Raw genomic sequence first — 20,008 nt, 5'->3', positions numbered from 1 at the left:
TTCCTTCCTGATGTCCTCATATCTTACTCTATACTTTCTTGTCTTTTCTATAATACTTCTTAAAACTTAGATTCACTGGTCAGTACTTCCTTCCTCCACATCTGGTTTCTCACACCCCGATAGAATGTGCTTTCCTGTCGAATACTTTAATTGATCTACATGTCCAGCCATGCATCCTGCATGAGTTCACTTCCCAGGAGCTTGAAGCTCTCCACAATTTCAAGAATTTGTCCCTATAATTTTATTTCATAATAAATTCCCTCCCCTCCTTATTCAACATGCAGAGTTGCCCTTGTACTTACTGCCACCCACACCACAATATAATCTGCAAACACCATTACGTTCAGCTCCTTGTCCCCATATTTTACCTTTGTCTCCTTCACAATTTCATATATAACCATTATGAATAACAGCAGTGACAACTCACTTCTTTGTTGTAGTCCAGTTTCGTTCCAAAACCACTCTGTCCTCCCCACATGTCTGGACAGTGCTGCAACAGTTTTTGCACACTGCATGTAGATATTCCAGCATTTATCTTCCAAATCTTTTTCTCTTGTATTACTTTCAATACCACTGCTCTGGGTACACTATCTCAAGGCTTTTCTAAATCAAGGAATGTCATAACTATATCTCTTCAGTATTCCCAAAGTTTTTTCCATTAACTGCCTCATACTGAAGATGGGAATCTAGTGTTGATCTTCCATTTTGAAAGCCATATTGCTCTTCTTGTAACAGACCTTCCATCTTTCTTCTCATAAGTAGCCTTTCTAATATTTTTGCTACCTGAGATATGAGTGTAACTCCTCAATAATTATCACACATCTTCTTGTCTCCCTTCTTAAATATAGGATTATTATTCCTTTATTCCAGTCATTCGGCACCGGTTTTTCTTTCTGAATGCATCTAAATAGCCTATACAGCCATTCCACATCAATAGGTCCTGCTGCTTTTATCATTATTTCCATTCACAATTCATCCAATCCTGCAGCTTTTGCCACTTTCATTTGACAGCAGTTCCCTCCTCTTCCATTGTGATTTTACTCTTGGATTCTGTTTCCTCATACTCTACCTCCACCATTTCGTCTACACTTCTCACACTCAGGAGTTCCATCTTTTCCCTATCTCTTCTTGTCACATTACTTTCTCTCCTTTATTCCCTTTCCCCTGCTTTGTATAGACTCCCTCTTTGCTCCTCCTCCTAACAAATCTATATAGCATCCTTCTATTGCTATACACATCCTCTTCCAACTCTCATGTCAATCATTCCCAGTGTTTCTTCTTTTCCTCACTACTTTCTTAAATACCGTATTTTCTCATGTAATTAACACACTTTTTTGATGAAAAATACAGGCAAAAATTTTGGATGCGTAAATTATTCATAGAAATCAGATATTTAAAAATACTTACAATTCATTTACATTTAAAATGTACATCAAATATAATATACACACAACTGGTTTGAGTCATTTTCAGTTATCGCCATTTGGTGTAAAATTCCGGAGCGAGATTTTTTCTGAAAAGTCTAAAAGGAACCATCAGGTAAGGTGGATACGTGGGTTTGAAGTACCGACACTGGAAAATATTCTTCCCATTACGCACTGCCAATACGACCTGAAATGAAATAAATATGAACTCATAAACGTACAAGTCATGTAAGTACATAATGATATACCAGCAAAAAAAAAAAAAAAACTGTCCAACACGAGAACGGCTGGGCATCGAAGGAGGGACCCTGCTAAATTTCTCCAAACCGTTTGTATCCAATCTTGTATGAGTGACATGTCCATCCACCCTTTTTCTTGGATACGAACGGGTATCCCTCGCAGAAATTTTATTCAGGCATTGTTCTTCATCTTAGAACAACGAAAGGTCCAAGCTTTCTGCCATCACCTGTTACAGCTAGCATTGCAGTACAGCATTGTTTTTCGCTTTCGGTAGTGTACACGTTCAGAACGATAACACTCAATGTCCCTTTCATTACGATTGTTCAAGTCTGTGGCCTATAGGAATTGATTGGAGTCTGACCTGCGGTTCCTATTTGGGAGAATTTTCAATCACTACTGATCTGCATTTAGGGCAGTCAACCAGGTGGAGATTCCCTATCTGTTGCTTTCCTAGCCTTTTCTTAAACGATTGCAAAGAAATTGGAAATTTATTGAACATCTCCCTTGGTAAGTTATTCCAATCACTAACTCCAGTTATTTAAACTAATATTTGCCCCAATACGTCCTCTTGAATTCTAAATTTATCTTCATATTGTGATCTTTCCTACTTTTAAAGACATCACGCAAACTTATTCGTCTAATGATGTCATTCCACGCCATCTCTCCACTGACAGCTCGGAACATACCACTTACTTAGTTTACAAAAGCAGTATGAGAGTGATGGTTGTAACATACCACTTAGTCAAGCAGCTCATCTCCTTTCTCCCAAATCTTCCCAGCCCAAACTTTGTAACATTTTTGTAACGCTACTCTTTCGTCGGAAATCACCCAGAACAAATCGAGCTGCTTTTCTTTGGATTTTTTCCAGTTCTTGAATCAAGTAATCCTGATGAGGGTCCCATACACTGGAACCATATTCTAGTTGGGGTCTTACCAGAAACTTATGTGCCCTCTCCTTTACATCCTTACTACAACCCCCAAAATACCCTCATAATCATGTGCAGGGATCTGTACCCTTTATTTACAATCATATTTATGTGATTACCCCAATGACGATCTTTCCTTATTGTGATAGTACATATATCACACCCCCGAATTATATGTAGAAGTTAGAGATATTATTGTCAGTATTCGATTTATTATTATTATTATTATTATTATTATTATTATTATTATTATTATTATTATTATTATCAGTATTTCATTTGTATATTTTGCCATTTATATTTGTAAGCTGGAAGATATCTACATATGTAGGTATGAGTAATTTGTTGTGCACGAGTGGGAAAACATTGCTTTAATAACTCTGGTAATTTGGATGAGTCATGTGGCTACCCCAGTGTCTTATGAGATGTATTTGTTGTTGTCTTTGGTAAGTTCTATTAGTCATGTATATATCCCAGTCTGACGAGATGAGCTTGTTGTGGTACTAGGGAAATTTGTATGACTCATGTGATATACCCGAGCGTTTGTTATTGTCTTGAGACCAAGTATGAGTTCAGAGCTTGGTCTTGACTGGAGATCACTCATGATTGGCAGGCAAGGACCAATCCAGACGTATCATCTGAGAGGAAGGGGAATGCCGAAGTCTTTATATACTCCGACATCACAGCGGAAGAGAACGACTACAACTACAAGCGCAGTAACACTGTATGAAGGAATGACAACTGACACACTGTACGGGAAGGAAGTGGTGCTGATACACGGTACTCGAGTGACACGGCTGCAATGGACTGGACTTCAAACGTTCGTGGAGCGTAGTCTGGTTATGTTCGTGGAAAGTGGCTGATCAACAAATTGTGGAGGGCGTATGCATTAAGTGTTGTAGTACTTGTGGCGGCCTGGCATTATATGTTGGTGAAAGCTATCTCAGACTTTCCATAATTTATGTTCAGGATCGATAAGCATGTGTTACTTAAATGTATATATCTTTGAAACAAGTGTTAAAAGTCTGTGAACACAGTATTACAAGGTACAGTATCTGTGTGATGTGATATCTGACGATGATGAGAATCGGCAAGTGGTATTGATACAGAGTCAGTGAAGGGTATTTATCTACATATATGTACATTGTTCATCAGACTACCGGTATCTACAAATGGTAGCTTAGTTCTCGCTTTCGTTTTCCCACGGTTTTCATTACTGTTGTTGTAAATATGGAGTCTTCCAGCAATATTTTATGTGTGTAATATATATAATGTTGTATGTTGATGAGGTGCTCATGCACGGATTTTGTTAAGAATATAGTTAGCTATTTTGGAATCAGTGTTATTGATGAACCTAGGTGCAGTTCCTACCTATTTAGTCGTTTTCAGGTGGTTAGGTAAGGCCTGCAGCAGATGTACCAGTACACAGCATTATGTACACGCCCTGGGATATAAAGTTTATCATGCTCTATCAAAATTCGAGGGATCCATTCTGGTGAACTCTGGCGCCCATACCACGGACATTTCGATTAAATATTTTATTAATTCATTTAAAGTATTCTATGAAGTTTTTGAGTAATTTTATTTATATATTTTTATTCATGATTTTATTTATTATTGTCATCAAAAAGTTACATTATATTAACACCTAGGTACTTACAATGATCCCCAAAGGGAACTTTTAACCCATCAACACAGTAATTAAAACTGAGAGGACTTTTCCTATTTCTGAAACTCACAACCTGACTTTTAACCCTGTTTATCGTCATGGCATTGCCTACTGTCCATCTCACAATATTATCATGGTCATTTTGCAGTTGCTCACAATCTTGTAACTTATTTATAACTCTGTACAGAATAATATCATCTGCAAAAATCCTTATCTCTGATTCCACTTCTTTACACATATCATTGATATATATAAGAAAACATAAAGATTCAACAATACTGCCTTGAGGAATTCCCCTCTTAATTATTGCAGGGACAGATAAAGCTTCACCTACTCCAATTCTCTGAGTTCTATTTTCTAGAAACATAGCCACCCATTCAGTCACTCTTTTGTCAAGTCCAACTGCACTCATTTTTGCCAGTAGTCTCCCATGATCTACCCTATCAAATGCCTTAGATAGGTCAATCGTAATACAGTCCAACTGACCTCCTGAATCCAGGATATCTGCTATATCTTGCTGGAATCCTACAAGTTGAGCGTCAGTGGAATAACCTTTCCTCAACCCAAACTGCCTTCTATCAAACCAGTTATTAATTTCGCAAACATGTCTATAACAACCAGAAAGAACACCATATTTACGCGAATAATACCCGCATATTTTTTTTTTAACCGAGCTCGATAGCTGCAGTCGCTTAAGTGCGGCCAGTATCCAGTATTCGGGAGATAGTAGGTTCGAACCCCACTGTCGGCAGCCCTGAAAATGGTTTTCCGTGGTTGCCCATTTTCACACCAGGCAAATGCTGGGGCTGTACCTTAATTAAGGTCACGGCCGCTTCCTTTCCACTCCTAGCCCTCCCCTGTCCCATTGTCGCCATAAGACCTATCTGTGTCAGTGCGACGTAAAGCAACTAGCAAAAAACAAAAACAAAATTTTTTTTTAAACAGGCACGAAATTGGGGTGCGAGTTTTATTTGAGTCAATGTTGGCATTTTTTTTCAAAATCAGCCTTTCTAAAGTTAGGGTGCGGGGATTATTCGCGTAAATACGGTACTTTCCCAAAGCTTACATGCAATGCATGTCAAACTGACTGGCCTGTAATTTTCAGCTTTATGTTTATCACCCTTTCCTTTATACACAGGGGCTACTATAATACTTTCCATTCATTTGGTATAGCTCCTTCATGCAAACAAATAATCAAATAAGAACTTCAGATATGGTACTATATCCCAACCCATTGTCTTTAGTATATCCCTAAAAACCTTATCAATTCCAGCTGCTTTTATAGTTTTCAAAATTTGTATCTACTGTAACTGTAAATGTCATTGTAGTCATAGGTAAATTGTAATACTTCTTTAGCATTAGTCACCTTCTCTATCTGGACATTATCCTTGTAACTCACAATCTTTACATACTGCTGACTGAATACTTCTGCCTTTTGAAGATCCTCACATACACACTCCCCTTATTCATTAATTATTTGTGGAATATCCTTCTTGGAACCTGTTTCTGCCTTAAAGTACCTATGCTCTTCCATTTCTCACTGAAATTTGTATGACCGCCAATTATGTTTGCCATCATGTTATCCTTAGCTGACTTCTTTGCTAGATTCAATTCCCTAGTAAGTACCTTCAATTTCTCCTTACTTCCACAGCCATTTCTAACACTATTTCTTTCCAAACTGCACCTCCTCCTTTACTTCTCTGTTATAATATATTGGATCTTTACCATTCCTTACCACCTTTAAAGATACAAACCTATTTTCACATCCTCAACAATTGCTTTAAACCCATCCCAGGGTCTGTTTACGTTTTTATTTACCGTTTTCCACTGATCACAGTTACTTTTCAAAAACTCCCTCATGCCTGTTTTATCAGCCATATGGTACTGCCTAATAGTCCTAATTTTTATACATTCCTTTCTTTCACATTTATTTTTAACGACCACAAAAACAGCTTCGTGATCACTAATACCATCTATTACTTCGGTTTCTCTACAGAGTTCGTCCGATTTTACCAGCACCACATTCAGAATATTCTTCCCTCTAGTTGGTTCCATCAATTTCTGAATCAGTTGTCCTTCCCATATTAACTCATTTGCCTCTTTTTAATTTTTTTTTTTTTTGCTTTACATCTCACCGACACAGATAGGTCTTATGGTGACGAATGGATAGGAAAGGCCTAGGAATGGGAAGGAAGTGGCTGTGGCCTTAATTAAGGTACAGCCCCAGCATTTGAATGGTGTGAAAATGTGAAACCATGGAAAACCATCTTCAGGGCTGCCAACAGTGGGGCTCAAACCCACTATCTCCCAATTACTACCATTTGCTGGTCATGCTTCCTGTTATTCGCATTACCTTCCCAATTGACATGTGGTACATTGAGATCACCCTCTACAATTACGTTAATTTCCTTATCGTTTCTCACACAGCTGATTATCTTATCAAATAATTCTGAATCAGCATCTGCGCTACTCTTTCCCGGTATGTACACTCCACTCAAGTTGCCTATTATCTTTAGGGATGAGCCTTACACCTAGAATATCATGTTTGTCATCTGTAACTTTTTGTAGCTTACAAATTATTCTTTCACCAGAATGAAAACTCCCCATCCTACCATTCCTATCCTATCTCTACCATACACACTCCAGTTCCATGAGAAAATTTCTGCATCCATTACATCATTTCTCAACCATGATTCAACTCCTATTACAATATCTGGTGAGTATATATCTATTAAATTACTTAATTCTATTCCTTTCTTTACAATACTTCTACAGTTGAGCACTAACATTTTTATGTCATCCCTACTTGATTTCCAGTTCCCTGTCCCCGTATCACTGCTCCCTAGGCCACCCCGTGTCCCTGAATGTACCGTCCTATAACCCTTCTAAACTAATTTCCTAACTTATATGTATCACTGTGGTTTAAGTGAAGGCCATCTGAGCGCAGATCACTATCTCCTACCTACCTATTAGGATCTAGAAATCTCAACACTACCACCTTCTCCTTTCCCTCCTCCTTCTCTTTTACTTTCTTCAACATCTGCCTTAACCTAATTCCTGGATAACACTTTACCATGGTACCTTTTCCTTCACACACAAATATTCCTTCACTTTATGCTTCTCAATGACAAAGCGATGAAAATCAATTACTTTTTGGTTGAAATCATTCACCATTTTTGGCATAATGTTGTTCGTCGGAGAGAAAGATCATTTCTCCTCATGAAATCAATCATCCAGCCTCAACTAACCTTCAAACCTGAAACACTGATTCTATGTGCAGGAGCTATATCTCGTCCTTTAAAATACAGCATTTCGTAAGAAATGGTATATCCAACTTTGCATTACAAAATTATACAGTAGAAGTCCGTTATAGCGAGAATTCACAACAGCGAAAATTTTACTCGCTATAACGGAATGTCGTTATATCCGATTTTTGTATAAAAGTCGGAAAACCCTTCATGCACTTTAAAATTGGTATGAAACGGCAATCCGTTTATTCAAAACTTGCGTTTCCGCAGATGATATCCACACTACGGCTTACTTGTTTGTTATTTGTCGTAATCCGATACTACGTGAAAGTGTATGTTTAATTTCATTCTGAAAAAAATATAGTTCTGTATTTCTCCGAATCCAAGATGAACCCCACTTTTTCCTTCAAAAAATTTAAATCAGGCTCAAAAAGAAGTTTGTAAAATCATGCGGGCCTACGCATTTTTAGACTATTTTTAGACGCCGAACATTGACTTGCGTCACGCCGTATTTCTTTTTTTTGTGCCTGCACAATTATTCTTTATTTCCGCGGGTTAAAGGACCATTAACTTAACATTGGCATCATAATATCGAAGAGAACTCGTTGAAAATTTTCCGGCAATACCTATTCCATGCGTCTCTACAATACAACGATCCATCGGGAAATTATTCTTGCTGTCTATAAAACTGTTACTTTTACGCAGCATCAGATATAACCGGCTACCGCTACACGCACGTCTCGCTTGTCAGGTGCAGCCACATTCAACGGCTAGCGATCTATACGCCTAATCGCGAACGTTGAAAGTCAACGAACAAGTTTATTGCGCCACGGTATGGCCAACCGCCCTTGCGTTTTTCGTGCACATACCTCACAATTTCATCATCGACTTTCATTAAAGCGTCCTTGTTGCGGACCACTGAATGCATTTTTGTACAGTACCGGTATGCATTTCTTTACCTCTTTGTCTTCACGCTAACTCCAAATATTGGCTTTAGTTAGGCCTATGCCGTATTTTCCTGCGGCTGCACAATTTTTCTACATTTCCGAGTGTTTAATAAACATTAACTTAAAATGGGCATCATAATATCGACTAGAACAATACGACTATCCATCACGAAAATATTCCTGCTTTCTATAAACCTTAATTTTACTAAGCGTCAAGTACAATAGACGCGTTATGACTCTGCCACTGAGTAGACATGGTTTTTCTAAGAATTCGAAGGGTCGCATGTTTTGATGCCATTCTGCAGATTTGAGATACACACAGGCACTGTGCACTGTACAACCGGTAGCGATGTGTAGTAAAGAGGCGGTCGTTTATTGTCAATGAGTTCTGTGCGCGTGTGAAAAGAAGCAGCGTGGTTACTGCGGTAGTTGCCAGTGGTATCCATTAACTTACTGTTAGGCCGCAAATGCAACAACCCTCGAGTTTTCGCATGAGATTCAGAGGGAAAAAAAGTCTTGGATTTGGAGAAATACGGTATCACTCCAGAGATTTCTGTGGCAAACACCTCAGCTTTCTTCTTCAAACAGCGTCACCTAACCTAACCGTACATGTAGCCTATAATGAAAACATATTTGAAACGCATGTAGAGAAATAACTTCCTCGCGAAAAATTTACATGTAAATAGCTGTAACTAGACGCGAGAAGATATGAAATATCCTCTGAAATCAGTGATGTACTCTGCCATATCTTGAGGTGTATGACATTCTCACGTAATTTTCGTATATAACATTAAAATTAAGATATCGTTTATTCAGTCTTTATTTTTACGAGTTAAGCACTGCTATCGGCCACGTTATTTACGCATTTATTACGAAAACATGTTATACTCTTTCATTTCGAATTTTCTTTAGAGAACAGCAGTCGATGGGTATTACTAATCAACTCCATCGCCTTTGAATGTCAACGAGAGAGCTCGCAAATTCACAAAGTGAGAAAACTATACCGTACCGAAGATGATCGATCGCATTTTGTTGCAAACGTTTAAGTTTTCTTATTCAAACAGCGTCACGTATCCTCACTTTACCATACTATACGTATGATGAAAACACACTTCAAGCGCCGGTAGAGAAATTATACCTTTCTCGTTATACATTTTCATAATAGCCTTTCCGTAATTTAACCAGACGTGACAAAATAAAAACTAACCTATGAAATCAATTAAGCACTCTGCCATATCGCGAGGTGTATCCCATTTTTACTTAATTGCAGTATTTAGCCTCAAAATTAAACGGTCGTTTAGTCAGCCTTCATTTTTAACGAGTTAACAACCGTTATCGGACACGTTATTTGCGCATTTATTACGAAAATATGTTCTCTTTCATTTCAAATTTTCTTTATGGAACAGCTGTCGACGGATATTACTAATCGACTCCGACATCGCCTTCGAATGTCGACGAGAGAAATCGCTAGTGCACATAGCGAGGAAACGATGCCGAAGGTAATCGATCGCATGCAATATCATCGCTGGGGTGAATAAATATCGGTAACGGAAAAAATCGTGTGCGCTTAATCGCTCGTAATAACGGATGCGCCAGTGATAGGGTTCTCGCTGTAACCGAAGGATGATACACAGTTTAATATAGGAATTTTGAAGGGACAGAAAAAAGTCGTCGCTATAACGGAGTTCTCGTTATATGCCGTACTCGCTATAGCAAACTTCTACTGTATATTGAAGAACATCCTGCTCTACTTTCGGAAACTTGCCGCTTTTTGGTCCGCAAAATGGTTTGCGAGACTTGTTGGTCGCTTGAAATGCACTTCTCTGTTACTGTGGTAGTGCACATTGCATGGACACTGATACTTGCGGTCCGCTGCCCTATGTCCCAACGTTTCGGCGTAACTGATCACCACAAGTTTATATGATGCAGTATTACTCAAATTCTTGCTCATTGTGCACTAACAAACAATTTTGATATCAAAGAAAATGCACGTCCCATACCCCAAACACTTGTAAAAAACATTTGTATCTCTTGCTGAACTAGTGCAGTGGTATTTCCTACCGGATCATAATAGTATGTTGCCCAGTATTTGGAATGCCCAGTTTTGCAATAAGAAGGTTGCTACCTGAGTAGTTGACATCTTTATTTCGAAACGCATCCGGAGCTGCGTGATGGATGTTCAAAGAAGTGGGTGTGTCAAATATGTGACACATCTTTTTCTCCACTTTGGGCCCAAAAATATTGGGATGCATACATTATGCAAGAGCGTGAATTATGCAAGAATATACGGTATATGTTAAGCATATATTAAAAAAATTGTTGCTATTCTCATCCCTTTACAATGACATTACCATTACAATTCAAGATTATGCTTAGATCAAGATTGATATTGTACTTGGGAGTTGAGGATCTGAAAGTTAATTCCCGTTAAACTGAATTAAGAGATGCTGGTCGCTACAGAGACAACTTATCTTTCAACATTTTCTTAATATTTTCTGCATATATCTTGAAGTGTCTAATATTTATATATACATTTGGACTAGTTTAATTGAAAATATCACTGGGACAAAGTTTACAAATAATAGTTCTGCCTTATAAAGAATTAAGATGTTCTCCTCAATACCTCTCATTTCAATTTGAAAAAATCTGACAATTACTTTTACTAATCATTGGCTGAGGAAATAATATATGAGTTTGCATGGTTACTTCTTGGAATATACTTTCATAAGACTGGTAATACTGTATATTCTTCAATTTCTTCACAGTTCTACAAGATACAACAGCATTTCACTCCATAATTCATATCTATCAACCAAGAAAAGGATTTAATAATAATGTTATTTGCCTTATGTCCCACTAACTACTTTTACGGTTTTCAGAGATGCCGAGGTGCTGGAACTTAGTCCCGCAGGAGTTCTTTTACGTGCCAGTAAATATACCAACATGAGGCTGACGTATTTGAGCACCTTCAAATACCACTGGACTGAGTGAGGATTCTAAACTGCCAAGTTAGGGTGAGAAGGCCAGCGCCTCAATTGTCTGAGCCACTCAGCCCAGCAAGAAAAGGATTGAGTAAAATAACAATAATATAAACCTTTTGAATACTCACATGTAAAGCATGAAATTAATAGAGAAATTATGATTCTCAAGGTTATTTCATTGGATTATTACAAAGAGTCCCCAAACTAGTACTGGACAATTTAGGGGAGAGAGGGGGGGGGGAAGGGGAGAAAATAATATGGGGCATTTAGAGGAAGAAATAAAAGAAAGAGATAATTGATAAATCGCTAATTATGGCATCAAAATACCTTTAGAGATGCTCCACTCTTGGCGTCGAGATCAGCAATATAGGCTTCTTCGGGATAAGCATCTCTGCCAAATGGTGGTGGGTACTCTATGTCACCCCATTTGGTTCGGCACATAAAATCCGCAGTAGCATCTAGCTTGGCAGCCAAGTCCAACACATAAATTGAGTCATTTGTCACTACCAAAGGATTGATCTCTAAATAGGTGAAATACAAATCCACGTACAGCCGATATAAAGCATCTATGAATACTGCTAGCATGCTGGAAGCAAAAGAACATCATGTATAGAATTATATCCTACATGAAACTCACACAAAGAATTATTAAATAAGTTCATAAAATAGTACTGGGCAAGCAAGCTTGTGGGGGGGGGGGGGGGGGGAATTAGTATGGGGCATTTAGAGAAAGACAGAGAGAAAGAAAAAGAGATGAATAACTGATTAAATTATAGCACCAACAAAGTCTTTAATTGATAATGTATAAAAATATTTAATTAAATATGAGATACTTAGAACATTGCCACAATGAAAAGCATTCCACTGAAACATTTTCATTTCACTGTGCACAATATGAAGAAAGGAACCAAAGTAGAAATGCTAGATAGGAAATTTACACCTTGTGCAGGCATTTTAATTTGATGCCCTGTAAGGCTGCCTGTGCATCAATTTTGATGTTCTGTTTCACTCTTACCAAAAACATTGATTGGCAAAATTAATGAATCAACTGAATTTTCAAAGGAAAAACCTTGTTAAATTTAAATTGTGAAATGTTAGTTTTATTATTTACATTGATTATTTCCATGAAAAAATTATCTAAGTTATGTTATCTGTCTGCTATTGATAACCATAGTTACTTAGATAATTTTTTCATGAAAATAATCAACGTAAACAATAAAACAAATGCTTCACAATTTAACATGATTTTTCTTTTAAAAATTCAAGTGATTCATTAATTGCCAGTCAGTATAGAAGGAATAAACTGGATCTCTATTGGGCAATCTATGGTTGAGCCTTAAATAATTGTCGGGTAACAGTCTTTCTTACAATATGTTGTTAACAGAATTTAATCCTTAACGAGGAGCATACAATAAAAAGTTGAATGAAAGGTATCAAACATGGAAATAAATACAATTTCAAAGCATGGCTCATACGATATATTGCTTTCTTCTCTTTGGAAGAATAATAGATGTAACCACTATCACAAACAATGAAGGAACTATCTTAGCCAAACCTACAAATCAGTAAATTATATCCTATTAATAATTTCATTTCAATAAGTTATTTATAATGGGTATGGAAAAAATAATAAAGGAGACAAAGGTAAAATGTGGGAACAAGGAGCTGAAGGTAATGTTGTTTGCAGATGATATTGTGATGTGGGGAGCAGTGAGGAAGTACAAGGCCTACTTGACATACTGAGTGAGATTATTGAGAATTATGGAATGAAACTAAGCATGGAAGAAAGTAAGACAATGGTGTTGACTACAGCAGAAAAGGAAGAGAAAGGAATTATAAAAATAAAGGGACAAACCCTTGAAATTATGGAGAGCTTCAAGTACTTGAGAAGCGAACTGATGTAGTATATAAGGCTGGACATAGAGATCAGTAATAGGATTCAACAAGGAAATGCATTCTATCAGGGTATGCGAAACCTGGTGTGGAGGAAGGAAGTACCAATGAAGTGTAAAGAGGTAATGTATAAGAAGTACTACTGCCCAATATTGACATAAGCAGCAGAGACCTGGACACTGACAAAAAGACAGGAGAATGAATTCCAGGCCAGTGAAATTACATTTTTAAGAAGAAGTAATAAACGAGGACATCAGGAAGGAAATCAGAGTGAAGAAGCATTCCGATAGAATGGAGAGGGATAAAACTAGATGGTTTGGACATGTTAAGAGGCATGGAGGAGAAAAGGATGCCGAAACAGATGGGAGACCCACATAGGAGGAGGGAGGGTAAGAGTGAGACCCAGACTAAGGTGGTTGAAAACAATCAAAAGGCAGTATAAGCAGAAGAAACCTGGATTGGAGCACAGCTCAGGAGGAACAATGGTGATTGGATAGAGGAAGAAGGAAAGGTGCCACATTCAAACCCAGCAAGAGCTGGACGAGGAAAATGAATGACGATGAGTAAACTCACCTCTTCTTAGCCTTTGGAACTTCCCCTAATAATTTTTCTTCAATTTCAGCAGCACTTGTGGAATGGCCTACTGGAACTTCAAGTTTTATACCTTTGGCATCAACGTCGCCTATATCTACACCTCCCTCATGATAAAACATAATTGTATCTGCATAACGATGAGAATAAATGCATACATAAGCCTCTTCATCCTGAAACAAGAAAAGTATATCCACATACTTCAGATCTATGATAAAAGAAAAGTTATAAATTTTGTAAGTGTTGTGTCACAATAATTTTCAACAAAATTAAATATATATGGTTTGTATGGAGTTAAAACATACTGCTGCATGAGATAAGATGAAAAATTACTAAATTCTTGGGAACATACGATCTTCAAAGCATATCTGTAGTGACAAATAATGAAAGAACAAGTTGTGTAAAAAAAACAGTCTAATTTCTATTGAATAATAAAGATATACAGTGAAATCTCGATACAACGATATCTTGCGGACGCAAAAAAAAATATTGTTGCAGAGGAATTATTGTTATAAAGAGAATTTGGAATAACACCTTCGTGTCAATTGGTGAACAGATTAAAACCCAGAAATTGAATTACATTAATTACCTACCACATGGTATCATTTAATTTAATTACTACAAATACAATGTATATGATTTGCGAGAACAGAAATACAGAAAGAAATATGAAAGTACTCTATCTTACCTACGTTCAGCAGAGTACAGTCATGTTGACAATGTGCAGTAATTACATTTTCGTACACTTGCAGCACCTGTTATTCACACTATGCAGCACTTCACTATTGTAAACTACTTCACTCAAAGAAATCTGAAATGGTAGTCTGTCTTCTTTACACAATGACCTGATCGCGTCGAGGTTCACCAAGTGATTTTCCGGAACATATGGAACACTCGACAGAAAATTCTGCAGCGCTTCACAAGATGCAATAGCTTGTGGAAGAGTAAGCAATGGTTTGTTTATCGTTCTCCTTCTTCATCCTCTCCTTCTTCTTCTCCTTCATCTACCGCCTGGATACCCTGAATTTCCTCCACAATTGTTTCATCCGTGAGTTCAGAGAACACAAGGATTTTGTCATCAACCCAAAGGTATTCTTCCGCTGCTTGAACATTCTCATTCTTACCAGGCTGTTCGCCATAGTTAGAAAGAACACTACCCAGTACTTTCACACTCACATCACGCTCAAAATCGTTGCAGTAAACCTCTTCATCAGGTGAAAATCCTGCCTTTCTCCAACAATTCCTCACGATCTTCAGTTTTACTTGTTGCCAGCTTGCAGCTATCATGTCACATGCTTGTTTTATATTAACCTGTTGTGCATTTGACAGATTTCTTTCTAAGTTTGTGATAATCCTCTTGACCAAGTTGGTTCTGTAGTACCCTTTAAGACACTTTACTATTCCCATATCTAAAGGTTGCAAGATCGAGGTATAATTTGCTGGGAACTAGAAGACCTCTACATGTTGCAGGACCGGTAGTTGCTTGTGAGCTGCGCAATTATCCACGATGAGTGCAACTTTCCTTTTCTTCTTCATTTCAGCATCCAGTTTCAGAAGCCACTCTGAGAACATAGAAGCAGTCATCCACGCCCTCTTGTTTGCATTGTAGTCAACTAAAATTTGAAATGAGAAAACTCATATTGAGGCACAGTGTACAGTACAGTACACATTTTTAAAAAGAATCAGAAAATCTGACATGTAATTTTGCAAAGAGTGATTTTAAAATGACTTACCTGGCAAACTTTTAACATTTTTGAAGCATGTAGGCTTATGACTTCTTCCTATTACGAATGGCCACAGCTTGTGCATTCCTGTCTGGTTCACACACAGGAGAGCAGTTAAACGTTGCTTGGATTTTTTGCCTCCACTGCATTTTTCTCCTTTCAAAGACAAGGTTTTCTCAGGGAGAAGTTGATAAAAAATCCCAGTCTCGTCGGCGTTATACGTATCTTCTGCTATGTATTTCTGTGCTATTTCTTTCATTCAATTACTTCGCCAATGATCAGCGTCACCTGTCGCAGAAGACTTCTCTTCTCCTTGAATTGATTTAAAAGTTATACCATGACGATTTCTAAACCTAATAAACCAACCATTGCTGGTTCTAAAATTGTCTACACCCACCTATTAGCAAACTTTCTAGCTTGGGCACACAGTAGTGGCCCGTTAATTGGAATATTGAGGGCTCTTTTCCCATTGAACCACTTCATCGTTGCAGCCTCAACGTCGCTGCACGTCACAGTTTTTATGCACTTTCTTCCAAGATTTACACATTTGATGTAACGTTTCCTCGATATCTTTGCTTTTCTTCCAAAATGTAGCCATTGTCGATTGCGAACGGCCGTGTTTTCTTGCTACGTCTGTTTGTTTCATTCCCCAATCTATTTCGTTAATTATCGTTCATTTCTGCTGTAGACTTATTTGTTTCCGGGAACGTGAAGCCATGCTGTAAAGAATACAGTAATGTACGTACAATACAGAAAAGAGCACTTCAAAACACCTGCGCTACCTCTCCGGGGTGAAACATGACTGTGGCAATGACAACAATCGCTGGAATATACGACAATGTGTCAAAACAATATACACTACAGTACATTAATGAGAGCGCTACAGTTTCTAACAGCTATTCCACAGCTACTGTATTACTGTTTAAATCCTAAAGATATGCATTCCTTCTAGACCTTCTTGGAATTCTATACATGGTGAATTCCTAGAGTTGCACAATAAACCTACCCTCAGGTAAGCAGCTACCGTACAGTATACAGTAATCAGTTGCTTCCTTTGCTTATGCAATTGAAAATTTTGTTCTTCATTATGCAGTTACATATGGTCCTGATAATTTCTGTGCTTAAATCATTGTAGTACAGAGGGGATGTTCGTTGGAGGGAACTGAAAAATGGATCGAAGTAGAGAGATTTTTCGTTATAGGGAGTATCGTTGCATCGAGAAAAATAACATTGTATCAATAGGTTTTATGCCGGGACCACAATATTTTATGGAGATTACACTGTAACTTAAATAATAATTTACAATTTAAATAATAATCTATAATATAGGATATACTGCAATTTCAAAGAATCAGAACTTTGTGAATCAGGAGGTTAGTACATGGTGCAACATGTTAAGAAAATGGGGAAACCACTGACTTAAGATGTTAAACTTTGAAAAACCATGAAGTAAAAGAAGCTGGAGAGGACAGTCACATGAAGAAAGAAATGTCTGGGAAATAAGAAGATGATTAACAAGCCCCTAGTACAAGGCTAGAAAAGAAAGACTTAGGTTGATTTTCCTTTTCTTATTCTGGTCCTTTTCACCACACCCTACTGGGGTCATAAGTGCGATCTGTGTCATACATGTGAACCTGGCCCAGTTATATGGTCCACTGCTCTTCCTGATGTCAACCCTAGGAGGAAGAATGTATTAAGCTATTATGTATTTCCATGGAGGTTGGGGGTATGATGTGTTATGTGTAAATGAAGAGGTGTGTATTTAAAAATAAATACAAACATCCAGTCCCCGAGCTAGCAGAATTAAGCAGACACAGATACAATCACAGCATGGCTAGGAATCAAACATGGGACCTTCCAAGCTGAAGGCCACTATGTTGACTGTTCAGCATAGCCACTGGATAAAAGAAAGACGATAAATAGGATAAAAGTTGAAAGGAAGTTGAGACTACATGGTTAGTACTGAGTGTGCAAATTAGGTCATCATTAGGCCAGATATTTCCTCAGAATTAACTTACTGATAAAGAACTAAACTCACAAAAAGAAGAAAACTAATAGAAAGAATAATTCACACTCTCTTCTGAGTAATTAGAAACAATGTCACAGCCTACAAGAAATAGATTTGTAATTACAATATTTTTGAATTTGATAAGCATATGATTTATAATCCTGAGAAAGATCTATAATACCATGAAAAAGACTGTTAAGGCAGCATGTAGAAGTGAGAACATTGCAAGATAGTGCAAAAAAGTGGATAAGGATGGGAGTCAAATCTTTACAGGTAAATTTTGAAAACTTGCGAAGATAGAATTCAACAATTATGATTAAAGTGTTGTACATCTAAATTTCTTGGAGAATTATGTAATAGTGTTATCAGTTTTAAATTACACTAATTACTTTTACGGTTTTTGAAGATGCTGAGATGGCAGAAATTTGTAGCCCACAAATTCTTTTACGTGCTGGTGAATCTACCAACACAGGTCCAACATATTTGAGCACCTTCAACTAACACCGGACTGAGCCAGGATCAAAACTACCAACTCGGGCTCAGAAAGCCAGCGCCTTAACCATCTGAGCCACTCAGCCTGGCTGGACCATTATGAAGAAAGAAAGAAAGAAAGAAAGAAAGAAAGAAATCAATCAATCAACCAACCAATCAATCAATCAATCAATCAATCAATCAAAATCAAATCAATCAATCACTACTGATCTGCATTTAGGGCAGTCGCCCAGGTGGCAGATTCCCTATCTGTTGTTATCCTAAACTTTTCTTAAATGATTGCTAACAAATTGGAAATTAATTGAACTCCCCTTCCTATAAATGAATATTTGCCCCAATTTGACCACTTGAATTCCAGCTTTATCTTCATATTGTGATCTTTCCTACTTTTAAAGACACCACTCAAATTTACTCATCTACTAACGCCATTTCACGCCATCTCTCCACTGACAGCTCGAATAGTCGAGCAGCTCATCTTGTTTCTCCCAAGTCGTCCCAGTCCAAAATTTGCAATATTTTTGTAACACTACTCTTTTGTCGGAAACCACCCAGAACAAATCGAGGGCTTTTCTTTGGGTTTTTCCAGTTCATGAATCAAGTAATGCTGGTGAGAGTCCCATACACTGGAACCATACTCTAGTTGGGGTCTTACCAGAGACTTATATGCCCTCTCCTTACATCCTTACTACAACCCCTAAATACCCTCATAACCATGTGCAGAGATCTGTATCCTTTATTTACAACAACATTTATGTGATTACTCCTATGAAGATTTTTCCTTATATTAACACCTAGGTACTTACAATGATCCCCAAAGGAACTTTCACCTCATCAACGCAGTAATTAAAACTGACAGGACCTTTCCTATTTGTGAAACTGACAACCTGACTTTTAACTCTGTTTATCATCATACCATTTTCTACTGTCCATCTCACAAAATTATCGAGCTCATTTTGCAATTGCTCACAATCTTGTAATTTATTGCTCTGTACAGAATAACATCATCTGCAAAAAGCCTTCTCTGATCCCACTTCTTTAGACGTATCATTGATACATGTAAGGAAATATAAAGGCCCAAGAATACTGCCTTGAGAAATTCCCCTCTTAATTATTACAGGGACAGATAAAGCTTTGCCTACTCTGATTCTCTGAGTTCTATTTTCTAGAAATATAGCCACCCATTCAGTCACTCTTTTGTCTAGTCCAATTGCACTCATTTTTGCCAGTAGTCTCCCACGATCTGCCCTATTAAATGCCTTAGATAGGTCAATCACGATACAGTCCATTTGACCTCCTGAATCCAGGATATATCCTATATCTTGCTGGAATCCTACAAGTTGAGCTTCAGTGGAACAACCTTTCCTAAATCCAAACTGCCTTCTATTAAACCAGTTTAATTTAACCAAACATGTCTAATATAATCAGAAAGAATGCTTTACCAAAGCTTACATGCAATGCATGTCAAAACTGACTGGCCTGTGGTTTTCAGCTTTATGTCTATCACCCTTTCCTTTATACACAGGGGCTACTATAGCAACTCTCCATTCATTTGGTATAGCTCCTTCATGCAAACAATAATCAAATAAGTACTTCAGATATGGTACTATATCCCAACCCATTGTCTTTAGTACATCACCGAAAACCTTATCAATTCCAGCTGCTTTTCTAGTTTTCAAATTTTGTATCTTACTGTAAATGTCATTGTTATCATAGGTAAATTTTAATACTTCTTTAGTATTAGTCACCTCCTCTATCTGGACATTATCCTTGTAACTAACAATCTTTACATACCGCTGTCTGAATACTTCTGCCTCATGCAGATCTTCGCAAACACACTCCCCTTGTTCATTAATGATTCCTGGAAT

General features: G+C 37.5%; 1 protein-coding gene across 4 annotated transcripts in view; it reads right to left on the bottom strand.

The window, feature by feature from the left end:
* ATPCL (ATP-citrate synthase) overlaps window positions 1–20,008 on the bottom strand; it is a 498,463-nt gene that overhangs the window by 226,648 nt on the left and 251,807 nt on the right. For all 4 annotated transcript variants that reach the window (XM_067140650.2, XM_067140651.2, XM_067140652.2 and 1 more), the window contains exons 4-5: window positions 13,902–14,092; window positions 11,763–12,021 (exon numbers count right to left, since the gene is read on the bottom strand). In XM_067140650.2, coding sequence (XP_066996751.2) covers window positions 11,763–12,021; window positions 13,902–14,092 — 450 coding nt within the window. The remainder of the gene's footprint in view (window positions 1–11,762; window positions 12,022–13,901; window positions 14,093–20,008) is intronic.

Source organism: Anabrus simplex, chromosome 2 (genome assembly GCF_040414725.1).
Source record: "Anabrus simplex isolate iqAnaSimp1 chromosome 2, ASM4041472v1, whole genome shotgun sequence".
In the NCBI taxonomy this organism is placed as follows: domain Eukaryota; kingdom Metazoa; phylum Arthropoda; class Insecta; order Orthoptera; family Tettigoniidae; genus Anabrus; species Anabrus simplex.
The sequence above is the reverse complement of the archived record's forward strand: the minus strand, read 5'-3'. Positions and strand labels throughout refer to the sequence as shown.